This window comes from Pleurodeles waltl, chromosome 1_2 (assembly GCF_031143425.1).
Source record: "Pleurodeles waltl isolate 20211129_DDA chromosome 1_2, aPleWal1.hap1.20221129, whole genome shotgun sequence".
Taxonomy (NCBI): domain Eukaryota; kingdom Metazoa; phylum Chordata; class Amphibia; order Caudata; family Salamandridae; genus Pleurodeles; species Pleurodeles waltl.
This window is the reverse complement of record NC_090437.1, coordinates 167810492-167827986: the sequence shown is the minus strand read 5'-3', so window position 1 is coordinate 167827986 and position 17495 is coordinate 167810492. Positions and strand designations below refer to the sequence as shown.

The window sequence follows — 17495 nt, the reverse complement described above, 5'->3', positions numbered from 1 at the left end:
CTTCGTAAACAGACATTTTTTAAAGATTGAGTTTTCAGTGCTGTAGAGGAAGTGAGGGCCATGGCTTCCCCTCTGACCCCGAGAACAGTAGTAGTGCATGGCCTTGTGTTAAATACAAGGCTAACGTAGCTCTTTCCTACCGTTCCTCATACAGTTCCACTGATATTAAATATGGATGACTATGATATAAATATCAGTTTCAGCATTTTCATCCGTCACTTTCTTTTGCTGATTAAGTAAATGGTATGAATGAAATCACCATATTCAAATAAATTAAGACCTGTCCCATTATGCAAAATGATTTACTGTTGCATTTTTGTGGTGGCCTTAATTCGAGACCATCGTTTCACTTCAGTGGTCATTGGTCATGTCATCTTGCTGTTGGATTTAATGCTGAAGAAAATCCTTGCTGCCGGGTCATCTCTTACCTCTTCTACAGCCAGCAGTGCCCATAATCGTAATGCCCTGGCTTCTCTCTCCTCTGCAACCTAAAATCCTATCTTGAGTTGCTACAGTTGACTTCACATTTAGGAATGACTCGGAGCAAAATATTTGTTGGGGAAGACTGCGAGCAAAATACATCTGGTGATTTTTCTTTCCTTTCCCCTATGATTTTTCCTGATTTTCTCTGCACTTTTAATGTCAGTAGACGAGGGGTTATACCTTTTTGCAAGCAACCTTCAATTTTTTTGCCATCCTTCATGGCCTTAGTCCATTTATCAAATCCACCCAATTTCCCTTTCTCCTATCTCCCTTTCTCTTCATCTGCCCTCCCACTTACCCTTCATTCTTCTCCCTCCCTCTTCATGTCTTCTCCTTCCCTTCTTCTTGTTCCACTGCTTTACCTCAATGATGATACTAAAAGATCTTTGCATTACAGTAAGTTATGCACATTCCTGCTTATTAATTTTTAGTGGCTTCCTAAATGCAAAGTTGTTTTCCTGCTCTAGGCCACTGTGCTAAGAGAAGTCATTTCTCATTTAACACCACTCTGCCCCTCGTGAATTTGCTGCACACAACTCATTTACATCATCCCCTAGCCTTCCTCCTGTGTGATGACATTCGTACGCCTTCAGAGCGGGGTTATTCACGGTAAGACTACCTTAGGTATAACAGGTGGGCCCAGGCATGTAGCTCACTGTACCTATAGCTCAGGCTGGTCCTCAATGATGAGGACCAATAATGATTGCTTTTCTGTTCCGAGGCGAAGTTGTCTTGCAGTTTGGGTGGAACTGTTCCTGTTGGGACTAGACCAAGACTGATTTAAGTTTGGTTGGTTCTCATTTGTAGCGGTAAAGTAAGCAAATAACATTGGACTGGAAAGTAGCCCAAGCACTCCACCAATCACCTACTTAGTTTTCTCAGAGAGATGCCCTCAGTGTGATGGCCAGGCCCAGATGTAGGTCACTTTGAATAGGACCCAGGCTGTTCCTCACTAATGAGGCCTAGTAAGGCTAAGAACAGTCTAGAGGTGCTTGTATTTCCACTCAGAGAGAAACTGGCTTAACAGTTCAGACTACATTGTACCTATTGCGGCAGGGCCAAGACTGGTTTGCATACCATTAGTGCCTTCCTGCAACTGTATAAGGAGCCAAAAAACAACAGACTGGAATGTGGCGCAGAGTAATTATCGATGGCTGTGATAAATTCAAGCATTCCACCCATCATCGTTTTGGTGTTCTACATAGAGCTGGGACATTACTTAAGGACCAAAACCTATGACATACGTATTTAGGTGTTTGTTGAGTACTGGCTGTCATCTTATGATACTTTTGGAGTGTTATAACACTGTTTGACTTACCACAATGCATTTTTTGCCTCATACCATCTGGTAGTCACTGCTTTTGGAATCTAAACTGAAAGACCAGCGGGTAATCAAAAGATACAAGAAGGTTATGCTGAAACAGGAGCTCATAGGTGGCATGGCTGACAGGATGGCTGCAGAACTGCATGCTTTACCTGCAGCTCAGAGTTATGATGAGAGCAGGTGGTGTTATTGGGTAGGGCTAACAAGCAGAGTCAAACGGGTGTGGGGCAGGGAATGGGGTCTGAAAGGCAGTGATGAGGAAGAGGGAAGTGATGTGTAAAGCTGGGCAGGATTGAAAGGTTGCTGAGCAGTCCAGTGATGGGGTGGGGCTCTAGACAGATATGTTAGAATGTGGTGACAACAGGGGAAGGAACAACAAATCAGAGGGTGAAAAAACAGAAAATCATGGAGAGATCTGAAATTGCGCGCTGTCCACAGTGATGTACTCAATGCTTAATTTGTAAAAAACAAAATACGTATCAGGGCCCTTGTCAGGAGGCCACTGCAACTTGCACCACCCGTTCCCACTGACAGTGCTGCCAAATGACAGTATCCATGCAACTACTAACCATCCTACTCCTACTAATGTGACAATTCAGACTATTGAAGGACCCCACAGACAAAAAAATGGCTTGGGTGACGGGTAAAAGTAATTTTTTATTGAATACTGAATTAATAAAAAACTATTGTTGTGCTCATCTCTAAATTAGACAAACAGCACCACCATATGATAGACTGTCATAAGCGCTGCTGTTGACAATTGAGTGCTGGTGCTGAGCACCGGAAACCACCAGCTCAAGATAAGCACTAGGTCAACCGTGGAGAACCAAGTTTTTACTGGGATCCATGTTATCATTAACGGTGGACTGAACTGAGATGGTGTACATGCATTGACACAAAGTGACTGAAGGACACAATGAATAGGAAGTAGCATAATTGGGGTGTTAGATAGGAACTAAAGCATCTACTAAATGAGCCTGTTAATTTGTTGGCAGTCTGTTGAGGTGCTCTGAATTGAGAGAGGCAATGTTGTACCCTGTGATGGAATGCTTGATCCAGTACATTCTCTGAAGAATGTTCATATTACAGGTTATTATTTATGTAGACCTTTTAGAATATATTTAATTGAAATTATAGCAATTATCATTGTACGTCGTTTATTTATTTTCTCCAATTTGTACTTTTATTTTTACCTTCTGTTTAATTTTTATTTCTTCATATTTTTAAGTATGAAAATGAAATGAAAATAGAGTTTGTAAATCGCACTAAACCTTAAAATGTAAAAACGCTGAACCGGAGAGATATCTCTAAAACTAAAGCAGAGCAGCAACACGAGGAAGTGTCTATATGGAAAAAAACAAGTCTTTAGATGTTTTTTTTAAGTCTCATGAAGGAACCTACTTCCGACATGTGTGCTGGCAGGGATCTCCAGAGTTTGGCAGCAGCCACTGAGATGAAACGCCCACCCCATTTTGCTTTCCAGTACTTGGGAATCATCACTTTCTTACAGAGGGAAAATCTAAGAGGTCTACAAGGAATGTACCAATGAAAAAAGGAATTTAATTAACTGGAAGCTTTGAAGTGCAATGGTAAAAAGTCCATGCAGACAACCTTGAACATAATAAGTTTTTTGACTAGTCAGTGAAGGAAATGAATCCAGTCACTGACAGAGAGACATTTAGGAATGCTAAAAATGAGGCGGGCAGCCACATTCCTGAGCCACTTGAAGCTTATTCAAGGAAGAGCTGTTAGTGTTAAGATATAGGGGGTCATTACGACACCGGCGGTCTGCGTTAATATGGAGGAAAGTACTGCCAAGAGGCTGGCGGTACTTTTTTTTCCATATTATGACATTGACGGTTTGGTGAACCGCCGGGCTGGAGACTTCACTCTCCAGCCCAGCGGCCATCACTTGCCCACCTGCAGGATTATGACCCCGCCTACGCCATCCTTACTGCCATGAAAACCATGGCGGTAGGCACTATCAGTGACACAGAATCCTTTCCCTGTCACTGAGAGGATTCTTTGCCACCCCCTCCACAGGTTTTTCCACCCACCCCCCTCTTCCTCTCCAGACCCCCCATACACACCCCTCCATACACACACACACATGCATAAACACACCCATTCCAACATACATCCACGCATGCATACATCCATTCACACACACACCTGCACACACTTACATACATACACAAACACATGCATTCACACAAGGCAACATACACGCACTCACACATTCAACACACAACACATACATGCATGCAGACATACACACACATCCCCAAACACACACAGACTCCCCTCCAACCCCTTCCCCTGTCGGAGCACCCGACTTACCTGTCGTCAGGGGGTCCTCCGGCAGGAGACGGGGGACCCCTGCCAGCAGCAGCGTCCGCCAGCAGAAAACCGCCAGGCCGTATTATTGTCATAATACGGCCGGCGGCGGTCTACTGCTGTGGCCCTGCTGCTGGCAGCTTCTCCACCTTACCGCCATCCGACGGCATGGCCACAGCCAGATTTCCGCCATCCTTCTTGTGGAAATCTGTCTGTGGTCATAATCCGGCGGACAGCTGGTAGTCGCGGCAACAGTCTTCTGGCGGCCGTCGCAACGGCAGTAGGCAGATTTTACTGCCATGGTCCTAATGAGGGCCATAATGTGTTGCAATAATCCAAACAAGAGGTTACAAGATTGATGATAACTTATCGCAGCATTTACGGAGGAATGAAAGGGGAATTTTTTCTCAAAGTTCTAATAAAAAAGACATATGTTCTAGTGGTACAGCTGGCCTGTCCGTCAAAGCTAAAAGTGTTATCGAAGATCGCACCAAGAGTTTTAACTGACTTCACCTGAGTGAGCAGTGGGCAGCAGGACTGCGGCCACTAAATGTCAGACCACACAGAATCCTCCGGACCAGACAATAATATCTCAGTTCTGTCCGTGTTACGTTTTCAAAAGTTATCTCTCATCCAGCTACAAATACTTGACATGCACTGGTTACATTTCTCCGCCAGAAAGGCAAGATTATCGGAGATAAGCACAATAACAAGTGTGTCATCTGCAGAGGCTAAAAATTGAACACCAAAAGAGTGCACTAGCTCAGCAAGAGGGGGCAACATACAAATCAAAAAAAGGTGGACTAAAGGACAAGCTTTGGAGTAGCCCAGAAGGGAGGCTGAAAGCCTTTGCCTTGTAACCACCACAGCTGACAATTTGCACTCTATCAGATAGAAAAAAGTGGAGAAAGACGGGGCGCCTGATACTAGTTTGCTGTAGTCATACCAAACAGAAGGGCAAGACGGTATCAAAGGATGCAGACAAGTTAAGCATCACTAAGAGAGCTGTCCTGTCCTCATCAACCTGCCGACGGATACTATCTGCACCCACAATAAGCACCGCTTCTGTACTGTGGCCACTCTTAAATCCATTATGAGACGGGTCAAGGATATCAGGGGGGTCAATTTATTTAACATGTTCCTGATTAATGTGTTCTTCCAGCATCTTGGCAGGAGCAGGCAGTAAGAATCTAGAGTGAACGTTTTTCAAATCATATGTGTCAGCATTGAGCTTCTCCAATAGGGAAGTGAACTATTGCTTCCTTCCTGGAGGCAGGGAAGATTCCAATGAGAACTTTAAATGAGATCACCAGATAATCAGCCCAGGTGAGAGGATTGACAATATCAATAATGAGATCGGGTTGATTTCGGAGTATACCATGCTGGGTATTACCTGCTAAGTGGGTTGGAGATTTTACCAACTGGGAAAATCCCAAATCTGACATAATTTCAAGTAGGGCGGACTAGTCTTTACAAACGGAATCATCAAAATGAAAGTTAAAATCACAAACAATAGTACATTTTGTATGCACAAGAAAAGTTTTTCAAGTCTGACACCAAGCTGCGGGAAAATTAGCTTGTGGGCTCGGAGGACAATACAGCAGGAGACCGGAAAAGTGGAATTTGCGGAGAGTTTGAGCCTGAAGATAACTACCTTCGAGGAAACCTATATGTTCTTACCTACTGAATATAATGCACTGTTAAAGGCATCATGTGCTATGATCGCTAGCCTGCTCCACCCTATGGCCCTGACGATCAAGCCTGGAAATGACTTACCCTGACAGGACCGCCCCAACCAAATCAGGTCCAGAGTCCTCTGTGGCCCATGTTTCGGTTATGGACAAGCAGTCCACAGGCAGAATCAAGTCATAAATCTCAATTTTATTTTTAATAAGTGAGTGGGCATTAATAAGAGCACCAAGAATCTTTATACGCTTGTCTGGGACCTTTCCCATCCCTTCGTGTTCTCCCCTCTCCAAAAGGAGGGATGTCCTAGTGGCACAAGCCGTTTTGACGTGAAAATTGCAGTTTGGGCAATCACTGCCTGCACTACTGAAGAGATGATTCTTCATTGTACAGATCCCCTTAGTGCCTATGGGACAGGGATCCATAAGTTGAGAATAACGTCTTAACTTGTTAGTAGTAGGTTCTGGATCGAAACTGGCAGCATCCCTGGCATTATCTGAGTGCAGACGGGCACAGATGGGCTTGCCATTAGCACGCCTGCTGGGCGGACACGCTAGCATGCCAGATTTAAGAGCCAGCTTCGAAGGGGGCGTGGCTAAGTTTAAGGCTAGCACCCGTAAAAGTGTGTGTGTGGGGAGGGAGGGGTGCAGCAAATAATGTACTGAAGTACAGCAACTTCCCTTTACTGTGAATATACTGGTGAAATCATATTAAACTAAATTAAAGGTGTGGAAGAAACAAATAAAATCATTAAAAAGCACTAAACGTACTTTCAATGGTACTGCAAGTAAGGCACTGCTACCAGGCAACTCCTAAATTCGGTGCACGCACCGTAGAAGAAACAGAAGTGAAGAGTAAGTGTCATCATGAGAATAGCCCATTAGAAGGAAATAGGGAGAGCCAACCCTACAGGGCTGCTCCAGTATCTGGGGGGAGACACCAAGTGGCATGCCAGAATTAAGGCTCAGCCTCAAAGGGGGCATGGCTAAGGCCAAGGATACCACCTGTAAAAGTGTGTGTGATGGGTGGCGGAGGGACAAATAATTAAGTTGAGTCCAGCAACTCTTATCCACAAGTGGATCGTCCCTTAACTGTGAAAATTCTGGTGAAATACAACGAAAGTAAAATAAAGGTGTGGAAAAAAACACACCAAATCATTAAAATGGACAAAAAGTACCTGCAATGGTACCCCAAGTATTGTGCTGCTAAAAGGAGCCAAGCACCTCCTAAATTCGGCACATGCATGATTTCATGTTGTGCGCTCAGGGATGATTTAGTTTCCCAGTGCATTCATGAAAATAGTGGGGGTCTGGTTCCCACTTTGGAGAGAGCTTTTCTGGGATCTTTCATCACATATACCAGCAAACCATTCAGGGAAAGAACAACACACACTAACAAAAGAGTTATGGAAGATTCAGTCACATGAAACAAGCCTCGAAAAAAGATCCAGCCATCGTTGTTAGTGGCAGTTGCAGGACTTGATTAGCCATATATGTCTTCTGCAGGGTCATTAGGAAATGGGAGATCCTACGAAGGATTCAGTATCTTGAAAATCAGGTTAAGAGGATAGCTTGGATTTAAACAAAGGGTAATCTCCTAACCGCTCTAGCACAGACTGAGCAAACTAACATGGGCTAATCAAAAAATTGCAAATCTCAGCACTCCTTACGAAGTATGCCCCTTTGTGCAAACCCACGATGTGCTTAGAGCTTCCTGCACACGTCTCCAACACTGCCAAGAGAACAAGGGCCAGATTTAAGGGAAAATTACAGAGTGCGTGGCTACACCAAATTTGGTAGCGTCGTGCACCGTCATTTTCACAACGCAGACTTGTGCCGAATTTAACAGAATATGGCGCACCCCTGTGTTTTCCCCTGCGCTGAATTTGCTGCTGTGCGCCAACACAGCAAGCCTTGCACCATTGTGCAAGGATGGCTGCGTTGAGGGGGAGATTGTTTTTGTGCAGGAAGGAAAATCTGGAGCAGCATAAAAAACAATGGGTGTTGCTGTGGCACGCCCACAGCAACACCCAATGCACGCCCCTTCCAAGCAAAATGCTGCGTGTGAAGAAGCCATATTTACAAGGTGACGTTAAGCCACAAAAAGTGGCAAGTGGCTTAACGCCACCTTGTAAATAAGGTGCAGTGCAAAGCGCCACCGGGGCATCAGTAAAAGTGACGCTTCGGTGGCGCTAGGGGCTCTTAAATATGCCCCCAAGTTATTACCAGTCGCTGTGTTATTGGAAAAGCAGGTGCGTAGATTGACCTGAGCCGTGGTTGGAGTTGCTTCAGGAAGTTCAGTCCAACCTCTTTCCTCAAACAAATGAAACGTTAGCATTAAAATAATTTAATGCCGTTGAGAACTGCTGAGTTGTTAAAACTAAGTAATCAGTTTCAAGCATTGACATGTTGCTTTTTAACGATGACATAATGTTCAGCCTTGTCAATAGGAGAGTTTTTCACAGAATCAGGTACAGTATGTGAAAAAGGGTAGACTGTTAAATCTTTTTAGTCTCATACGTAGGGAAACATAACTCCATTCCTCAGATTGAAATTACATGCTGGAAAAGACACATTAGCCGTTGAAAATGTCCATTTCACCATCTAGTTTAGAACTACAGATCTCGCATGGAATCCACAAAAGATACATTCAGAGGAACCACCCACTCCTTTCAGGCTCAGCAGTTCCGAGACATTACTCACTTTAGGCGGAAGATTTACTACGAAAAAATAGAAGGTCCATGCTAAATTGAACATTAGTCTGAGAATTAGAATTAGTAGGAAAAGAGGTAAGTGCACTGCGGGTCATATTTCCGAAGAGTCACTGCAGGCACGCACCTAAATGTGCCAATGCACAGAGGACTCCTCATCATCAGCCCCTTGCACCAAGATGACACATTAGAATCAAAGTCATTCATTTACTTGGAGTCAGCCAGCCATGACATAGTATAAGCCTAGGAAAACTGCGGATGAAATATGAAACCTTTTGCCTCAACTAAGTGGGGGACAACCGGAGGTGTGCACAACGGATAGATCTGGCACTTATCAGAATAGTATCTATACCTGTGATATGGCAGTCACTCTTTGCTCTTCCATCTGTGCCCTTGTGACTCTTCAGATGTAGGGTTTCTTGTCTGCTCACCCTACATAACACGTCCGGATTGACAGCCGCACCATCTGTAGTATGAAGACAGATAACTCTACTTTACTTGCTCACAAAAAACCATAAACGTAAGGATGAGTTCCAAAATCAAATGTAAATCCTTTGTTGTATGAATCACACTTGGTAAATCTTTCAAAATGCTTTGTGATAAGAGCCACTGAGCCTAAAACTCAAGGGCAGCTATTCACAAACAGAGGTATGGCAGAGACTAAAGCATCCGTGTCATTACTTTTGGTAGACTGACTTGCGAAATTTGGGGTTAAATGTGCAAGATTTGGTACGGGGTGCGAGAAAGTGGTGCAATAAAACAGAATTTAAAAATGTAACTACCAGACAAGGAAAATTCACATTATGAAATCTAATTAAATGATTGTACAGTCTTTGAGCCTCTTAAGTACCAAGTATTACACAGCCCTAAACTGGAACTGATTAAGTTTGAGCATAAAGCAAGGTTACGAGGGTTATTAAAATAAGATGCTACCTACAAACTAGTAGTGTAGTCTTACTGGGTGCCTATCTGGACAAAGCTGGCTTAAGTACACTTGCATTTGTCTGGAAAATACCTGTGGGTCCTAAAAATCCCACTTGGCTTTATTTCCAGTTTCTTGCTGACCAAAGGAAGGAAGTACTCCACAAAATTACTCAAAGAACTACAAAGGGGTCCTGGGTTGGTATCCTTGATAGCCAGCCTCCGAGAGATGAAAGGACATCACCTGGAGTCTGCATCATCTTGCTGGAGTAACTGTGGGTGTGCCCGGGATCCTGCTTTGCCTGTTAAGAGAGGGAAAGGAGATGACTACCTGAAGAGAAGCCCAGCCTCTGTGCTCATAGTATGGAATATCTCAGAAGAGTGGACTGAATCAAGGGAATGTAACCAGCACTGACCTGAATCTTAACAACAGGAGGCCCCCCCTGTAAGTTTCTGACCAAGCTTGGTAATCCTGTACATCCCAGCAGCACAATACTGAAGTTATAACCCATCAGTAGGAGCAGACTGACTTATACAGACTCTGTGGGAGCTAACTACCCAGTTAGAGGACCTGTGACTGCCAAAGGTGGGGGATGAGAGGGTCTTTGACTGCTCACCCTTGCGAGCCTTAGAGGTACTGAAAGGGTGTACTTGATACCCAGTCTGCGGTATCATTGTAGGTTAGGCTCAGAAGATCAGTGGTAAAAGACTCTAATCCCAACAGTTGAGGGTCAGTAAGCACTCATTGCCCCTGGCCCACAAACAGGATCTGACAAAATATTTCCAAAATGAGATCCTAAACCATCAACCCTCTAGGAAATAGGCCAGCCATGTAGCACTTCTCCTGGATTTCTCTCAGGCAGCTGCAGTTCTATTTTCTAACTTCATTTATATAGCAAGGAGTCACTTGTGCCCTCCATTGATTCAAACCAAAGTACCTTCAAATACAACAGAGACCGTGTTACTCTGCCTTTGGGACCCTCTCTGCCAAATTCTTTATGTCATCTCTGCTAGGCCCGTCTTTCCCCTTTTGGCCTTTCATGGCTTTCGGGGATTCTCTAGTACCTTGTATGACGTTCAGTATGGCCACAGAGGCCACAACTTCCTCTCCCTTTCCTTCTGTCTTTTAGTTCCAATTGGTGTGCCAGTTTTTATTAATTCAACATTCTCCTTTATACATTTATAATATATGGGATTCTGCTATCCATGTATAAAAACCTATCTCTAATTTATTTATCATCGGCGACTTGTGGTGCACCCAGTCATCGATAAAGAAAAGACATCAAAATTCAACTGTGATGGGTTCTGGCATCACAATGCCTGCTGCCAGAGCCAGCCGAGGTGAAAGGCAGGTCAGGTTACAGAGCAGCTGTTTAAAGCAACAAAAATCAAATCTTGCTTATCTTTCTTCTGCTCTATTTTTCTAGCTTACAGTGAAAAGCAGAAAAAAAGTTTATTTTTAGCACTCCTTATACATATATTACTATAGAAAAGTCAGAATCTTTCTCCATGTTTCTATAGATTCAAGCTACTGGAGCATTTTTGTTTTAAACTGACTTGTATTGGCCTGTTTCTATTATCTTTTTGCAATAAATATTTAACAGGTTTAAATGTGTTTAATTTTGCACTAGAGGTTCTATTTTTATTCTTTATGTGTGCATACATGCTCTCTCTTTTAGATGAAAGAGCTATGCCCCACGGTTTTAAGTGGTTTCTGGTAAGGTGATGGTGTACCATGTATTATATGGGATAAAGTACCATGTGTCGTATATGATAAGGATATTGCAAGTCATCTCAGAGTTCCATAACCTCAAAAAGGAACTTGGCCTTCAGCCTCATTCCTCTATATGGTTATGGAATTCCTTGGTGACCTGCAAATCCTTCTAATGTATGACACGGGGTACTTTATCTGTTAGGTCTGTGGAACTTAGTTATACTGTTTGTTCTGCTTATCTTTTGCCATTCTAGACTGGTGTTACCCGAGTTATGCGTTTCTAAAAGTCAGGGCTATCTTAAATAACTCAAGGGAAAGGACAGCAAGGGGATGGGAGGAAATAACATGGTTGACAGTGCAAAAATACAATCCCAGGTTTCTAACCAACTCTGCATCTCCATAAAAAAAAAAAAAAAAACTTTTTATTCAGGTTTAGGATGGCTTCAATCAGTACACATTATCTGCAGTAAAAGTGAGTTAGGGACGCAGCCCTGAGTACATTCAGTGTAACCCAAACATGTATTATCCCAAAGGTATATAGACCAGTTAACAACAATCTTGTCATGCAAGGGAATAAAAACAAGATTTTGGCACCAGGGGCCTACATGTATCCCCAGGCATCGAGGTATGGAGCGATGCAGAATTTTGGTAACACCGAAGTGGCTCCATAATGACTGATTATTCTCATCTTTGCAACAAAGGAAGAAAGATTCAGCATTTTCATAGAACATAATGATTCAGTTAATAACAATAACAACTGCACAGGAGCCGTATCAGCAATTCTCTTCCCCCTGCGCCCTGATCCACCCCGTCCGGCCATGCATCCCTACGCCGCAGCCACAAACCCAAGCCAGACCTGGCTCACCTAGATCGTGACAGAGAAGGAGGCCAGGTGATAGGGCTTCGGACAGGACATGAGGCTCTCTTCCAGACCACAGTAACTCCCCAGTGTGACTCAGGGGTCCAGGGCGTCTTCATCCACCCTGTGCGTCAGCACTCAAAGCTCAAACAATATTGAGTCCCAGCTGGAAGCCAATGGGTACTTGCGCAACCCCATGTTATCTTCTCTCTGCAGTGCCACCCCTTCCGTCTGTGCCCACACCATAAGGAACCGCATACACGCCTCAAGCGAGGGGGGCTCCGAGGATTTCCACCTTCTGGTGATAAGGTGTTTAGCCATCAAGAGGCCTAAGTCTAGGAACTTTGAGGTCACTTTAGGTTTCTTAGCCCTAGGGAACAAGCCCAATATACATGCTTCCCATGTGTGCAGTGCCGGGCGTGCGGTGCAAATGGAAAACCGAGCAGATACACCCTGCCAATTAGAGTGCAGAGAGGGGCAGGAGCACAGCATTTATAGTAGGTCCGCCTCCACCAGAGCACATCGGGGACAGGCTTCATAAGCGCAGTGGAAGTATAGGTTGATTTAGCAGGGGTGAGATAGGCCCTGTGTAGTATATAAAACTGAATCAGGCAACATCTTGCATTGCAGGGTATGTTAGTGGGGCTTTCTAGGACTGCAACCCATTCTTTATCTGTGCAAGGTCCAACAGCAGTGGGTCTGGTACCCTTATGCGCATGATTGGATGGAACAGATGGGGGACACCGGATAGCATCCAAAGTGGCAGGGTGGTAGCCGAGACCGACCAGACACCCATTATATTTGCGGGGCTAAATAATATTGTTCCAGATTCGGCACTGCAATACCACACTAATCTGGCAGCAAATATAATTTTGCTAGTGCCACTCTACAGCGGCCCTTGTTCTAGATTAATTCCCTGATCATGGGCTCCAAGTTCCAAGAATTTGGACAGGATGAATAGAGGTAAATTGGAAAAATAATATAAAAACTAGGGGAGGACCACCATCTTCACTTGTCCCATCACCAACAGTGGTAGCATGTGCCAGAAAGTCATCTGGGTTCAAATAGATGCAACCGTGCACTTGAGATTCCCAACGTACAGATTTTCTATAGAATGGTATATGCAAACACCCAGGTATGAAAACATCCTGGGCTGCCAAGGGATGGGCATACCGAAGAACGTGAGACCCAGGACTTGCAATCCCAGTTCAAGAGGGAATAGGCATGACTTCGCCCAATTCAAGCGCAGTCCAAACAAGGAGGCGAAACACTGCAGTGTTTCGGCGATTTCATAAGGGATATTGGAGATGTTTCTGAGATACAGGAGGAGATCATCCACATAAAGGGTCACAATAAGTGGCCTGATACCCAGTGGAATGCCCCAGACCTCTCCCTGATGCCACTACAAATGACTCCGTTGCCAATGAAAAGGGCAATGGGGAAAGGAGGCAGTCTTGGTGGGGTCCTCTGCCAATCAACTGGGCCCGGAGGTGGCAGAGCCGGTCTTGACTCTGATCAGGGGCTGAGCGTATAGCAACTGAACTCATCGTAAAATGAGGGGGGCCAGAGCCACATCGGCGCAGTAGCAGCCAAGGGGGTGCCAACACTCAGATACCAGACCGCAGGGGGGCAGTGGAAGGCCGGGCTCCATCTACCCACAAACAAGTGCGGCAAAAAACAAACATATGTTGCAAGGACAGAGAATAGAAATACCATTAGGACAACCAGTATCAGCCCAAACTACCAGAACTTCGTAGTCCAGCACAACTAGGGTAGAGGAAGGAAGTGCTTACAAAGGAGGCTTATCGAGGAAGCCCAACAGTGGAAGCCTTGGATACAGCAAGTGGGTAGGCAATAACAGGATATTTGGCATAGCGTGCTTCATAACAATACAATGAAATGTATACGGAGCCTCAGTAAACGACACAATCGGGGAGTATGATAGGAAAGGGGGGAAACGGGACGGGGTGAGGTTAGGCAAGAAAAGGAAGGGAGGAAGAGCAAGTATGACACCCCTCAGAGTACTTGACAATCCCAGGCAAGTGACACATAAGTATAGTCAGATGATATGTGACAACAGCAAGAAGTGACATTGTAAGTGTGTGGGTGGAGATCTGGGGAAGCTTCCAACTCAGATTATGTATTCTGCTGTCTGCAGCATCACATCGGGTGGAGCTGCGGAGTCGGCCTTCGAAGGGTCCCCTCTTAGAGGGTCATCCTCACTGCCAAAACTATCAGGCCCCTCCCCAAGGTCAGAGACATGTGGTGGTTCTCTGGTAGCTGCCAGAATTTGCACGGTGCGGCGTCCGTCTTGTATAATCTGTTCTAGGTCTAGAGCATGACCTGACCGTCAGGGGGGAAGGAGTCTTGTGGCGTCCTCTACCTCAACGACAACTAGGCTGTGACCCCGTGCTCCACTCTAGGTCATTGACGATGCTTATTGGCAGGACAGGCCTGTTGATTCCAGACACTCCCAAGTGGCTTCATGGGCATCAAAGAACCGTGTTTTCCCCCGAGCCACAACTCGAAGTCTTGCAGGGAAAAGAAGGGAGTACTTCAAATTGAGGATTAACAACTGCCGCTTCACAGATAAGAAGGAGCTCCTCTGCTTCTGAACAGCGATGGTATAATCGGGGAACATAATTACTTTGGAATTGCCTGGGAATGGCCTCACCTCGTGCAGTTTAGTGTTTCTGTCCACATAATGAAGCAAGTGGAACAGGACAGGCTTTGGATTCGACCACAGTGGTGGTGGACGTGCCAGGACACGGTGGGCTCATTCAACAGAGAAGAACTGCGTGAGCAACTCAGACAGGACCAGATCACGTATCCACCGCTCTATGTAGGAGACAGCATTGTTACCCTCCACTCCCTCCAGGAGCCCCACCACACAAATATTGTTTCTCCTGGTATGTCCTTCTGCATCTTCCACTCTATGTTCCAATGCAGTCACACGATCAAGTAATGTCTGCACAGAGGTTTCCATCTGGCAGGTGCTAGGGGCAAGGTCGTTCAAGTTGTGCTCCAGGGAGCGGGTCCTGTCCACCAGTCTACGATGATCGGAGTGAAGCAAGTTGAGATCAGTGACCACCCTATCAATCTTGTGCTCCAAGGATGTCCTTGTTTTGTCCTGGGATGGGTTACGGCACTCCATCGCCACCAGGACGGTAACCAGCTTTCAGATGGTGAATGTTGAGGAGCCAGAGCCTGGTGCTGGGGAGGTATTGCCGGTTCTAGAGTGCAAAGAACCCATAGCGCCAGTTGCTGGGGCGGAGCGGGCCAGACCTGTGCAGCTGTGTGGAGGATCACAGCAGCAGCTTAACTGCCAGTTTATTAGACACCGACAGCCCGCTCTGGTAGAACAGTTGGGAGTTGCAGAGAGCTGAGTAACAGTCGGGTGCAGGCCTGATCCATCACTGAGTGGGTCACTCCTGTAGGAGGACATCATCCATGTTGCAGGTCTGAGAAGAGAGGGCCTGCTTGTTTGCACGAGGAGACATCTGAGAAGGCGCAACAGCACAAACAGCCCCATGTCGCAAGCAGCTGTGTCGAGTGTGCCAGTCCAGGGGATCGCACATCAGATTGGTGCTTACAGGCTTGGCACTATATTGCCAAAAACTCTTTACAGTGGCGCGCAGTGTGTCCTACGCGCCCGTTGTAATCATTGTTCCATCCAGAGGGGCAGAGGTGGGGCTCGGCCACCTTTCATGGGACGCCCGCATGCAAAGTTCAGGCCGCATGGTGGCCCCAGTCAGGAGGGAGGACACCACACCTCAGGCGAGTCCTGCAGTATAGGCTTCACCAGCTCTGTCAAGGCGAGGCAGACGTAGGGCCTCCTATTCCCGAGGGTGCTTACGTCGGTTGGAGTGACGGCAGGCCAGACGCTCAGCAAATGCTTTGACTTCCCACTCCATCGGAGCCTCGGGGGGAGTACGTGGCTTGTCTCTGTCAAAAGTGTGCTCGCCAATGAGGCCCACACCATTAAGCAAGGGCGGCCATGGCCACACAAGGGAGCCCCTCAGACCAGCCACACCTCCTGTACGTCCGCCCCCAGCTGCAGGCCTACTCACCACCTCTCTCCAGCGTCAATCCTTCAGGCGTCCCACTAATCAGCGATGTCCTCCCAGGGGCCCGGCTCCCGCCCAGAAACAAAGCAGGGTCACTGCCATCGCTCCCACCTCCTATTCGCAGCCTAATGCAGCTGCCACATTCTCCTGCGCACACCAGCAGACCCAGAATCATTGTTCCATCCAGAGGGGCAGAGGTGGGGCTTGGCCACCTTTCATGGTACCCCCGCATGCAAAGTTCAGGCCGCATGGTGGCCCCAGCCAGGATGGAGGACAGCACACCTCAGGTGAGTCTTGCAGTATAGGCTTCACCAGCGCTATCAAGGCGAGGCAGACGTAGGGCCTCCTGTTCCCGAGGGTGCTTACGTCAGCTGGAGTGACAGCAGGCCAGACGATCAGCAGATGCTTTTACTTCCCACTCCATCGGAGCCTCGGGGGGAGTAAGTGGCTTGTCTCTGTCAAAAGTGTGCTCGCCGATGAGGCCTGCACCATTAGGCAAGAGCGGCCATGGCCACACAAGGGAGCTGCTCTGACCAGCCACACCTCCTGTACGTCCGCCCTCAGCTGCAGGCCTACTCACCACCTCTCTCCAGCGTCAATCCTTCAGGCGTCCCACTAATCAGCGATGTCCTCCCAGGGGCCCGGCTCCCTCCCAGAAACAAAGCAGGGTCGCTGCCATCGTTCCCACCTCTTATCCGCAGCCTAATGCAGCTGCCACATTCTCCTGCGTACACCAGCAGACCCAGGCCGTGCGCTTCAGCACCATGAGCATCCTCACCGCTGCAGTGGCCAGTCCTCCACCCGCACTGTGGGCATCCACAGAGACTCCAGGTCGTGGCTGCTGCAGTCTGCTGTATTGTAACACCTGATGCAGTGCCTACTGGCAGATAAACACAGTGTAATCAGAGCTTCGTGGCGGAACCCCGTTAGAACCTGTCCACCATCTCGGCTCTCCAAGCCACCGCCAACTCTGAACCCCCATGCCTCAGATTTCAGTCCTCCACTGTCTGGCCTGGATCTTTTGTACCTATACTGGTGTTATTTCAAGATCTATCCAATCACAGTTCTCTCTGATTATGCCCTACAGTTGTGTATGCATCAGTGTTATTCAGAATATTGCTCTTTCAGCAATTGTCCTCACTTGTTCTCTCCTCCCACCAGTCTAAGAAGAGGCTGGAACACTAAGAGTGAGAGGGTTTAGGTTGCCTGAACTATCAGTACCACTCCTCCACTCTCCAACCGCTTTATTCCCACCTGATTTAATACTCCCTTCTTTCCAAGAAAGCTTTCTCTCGAGCACAAGGATGTTAACAAGTTTGGAAGCCAGAACAATCAAAGCTGGTACAGACTGTGAAGCTCCAATGCTTCCTCTACATAAAAACCTATCAATTCAG

The 17495-nt window shown here is 46.4% G+C and overlaps 1 protein-coding gene across 4 annotated transcripts in view; it reads right to left on the bottom strand.

Annotated features, from left to right (window-relative positions):
- The window catches only part of LOC138298826 (zinc finger protein OZF-like), a 206471-nt gene that overhangs the window by 48690 nt on the left and 140286 nt on the right, over positions 1–17495 (bottom strand). For all 4 annotated transcript variants that reach the window (XM_069236907.1, XM_069236906.1, XM_069236908.1 and 1 more), the window contains exon 4: positions 8893–9006. In XM_069236907.1, the coding sequence (XP_069093008.1) occupies positions 8893–9006 (114 nt within the window). The remainder of the gene's footprint in view (positions 1–8892; positions 9007–17495) is intronic.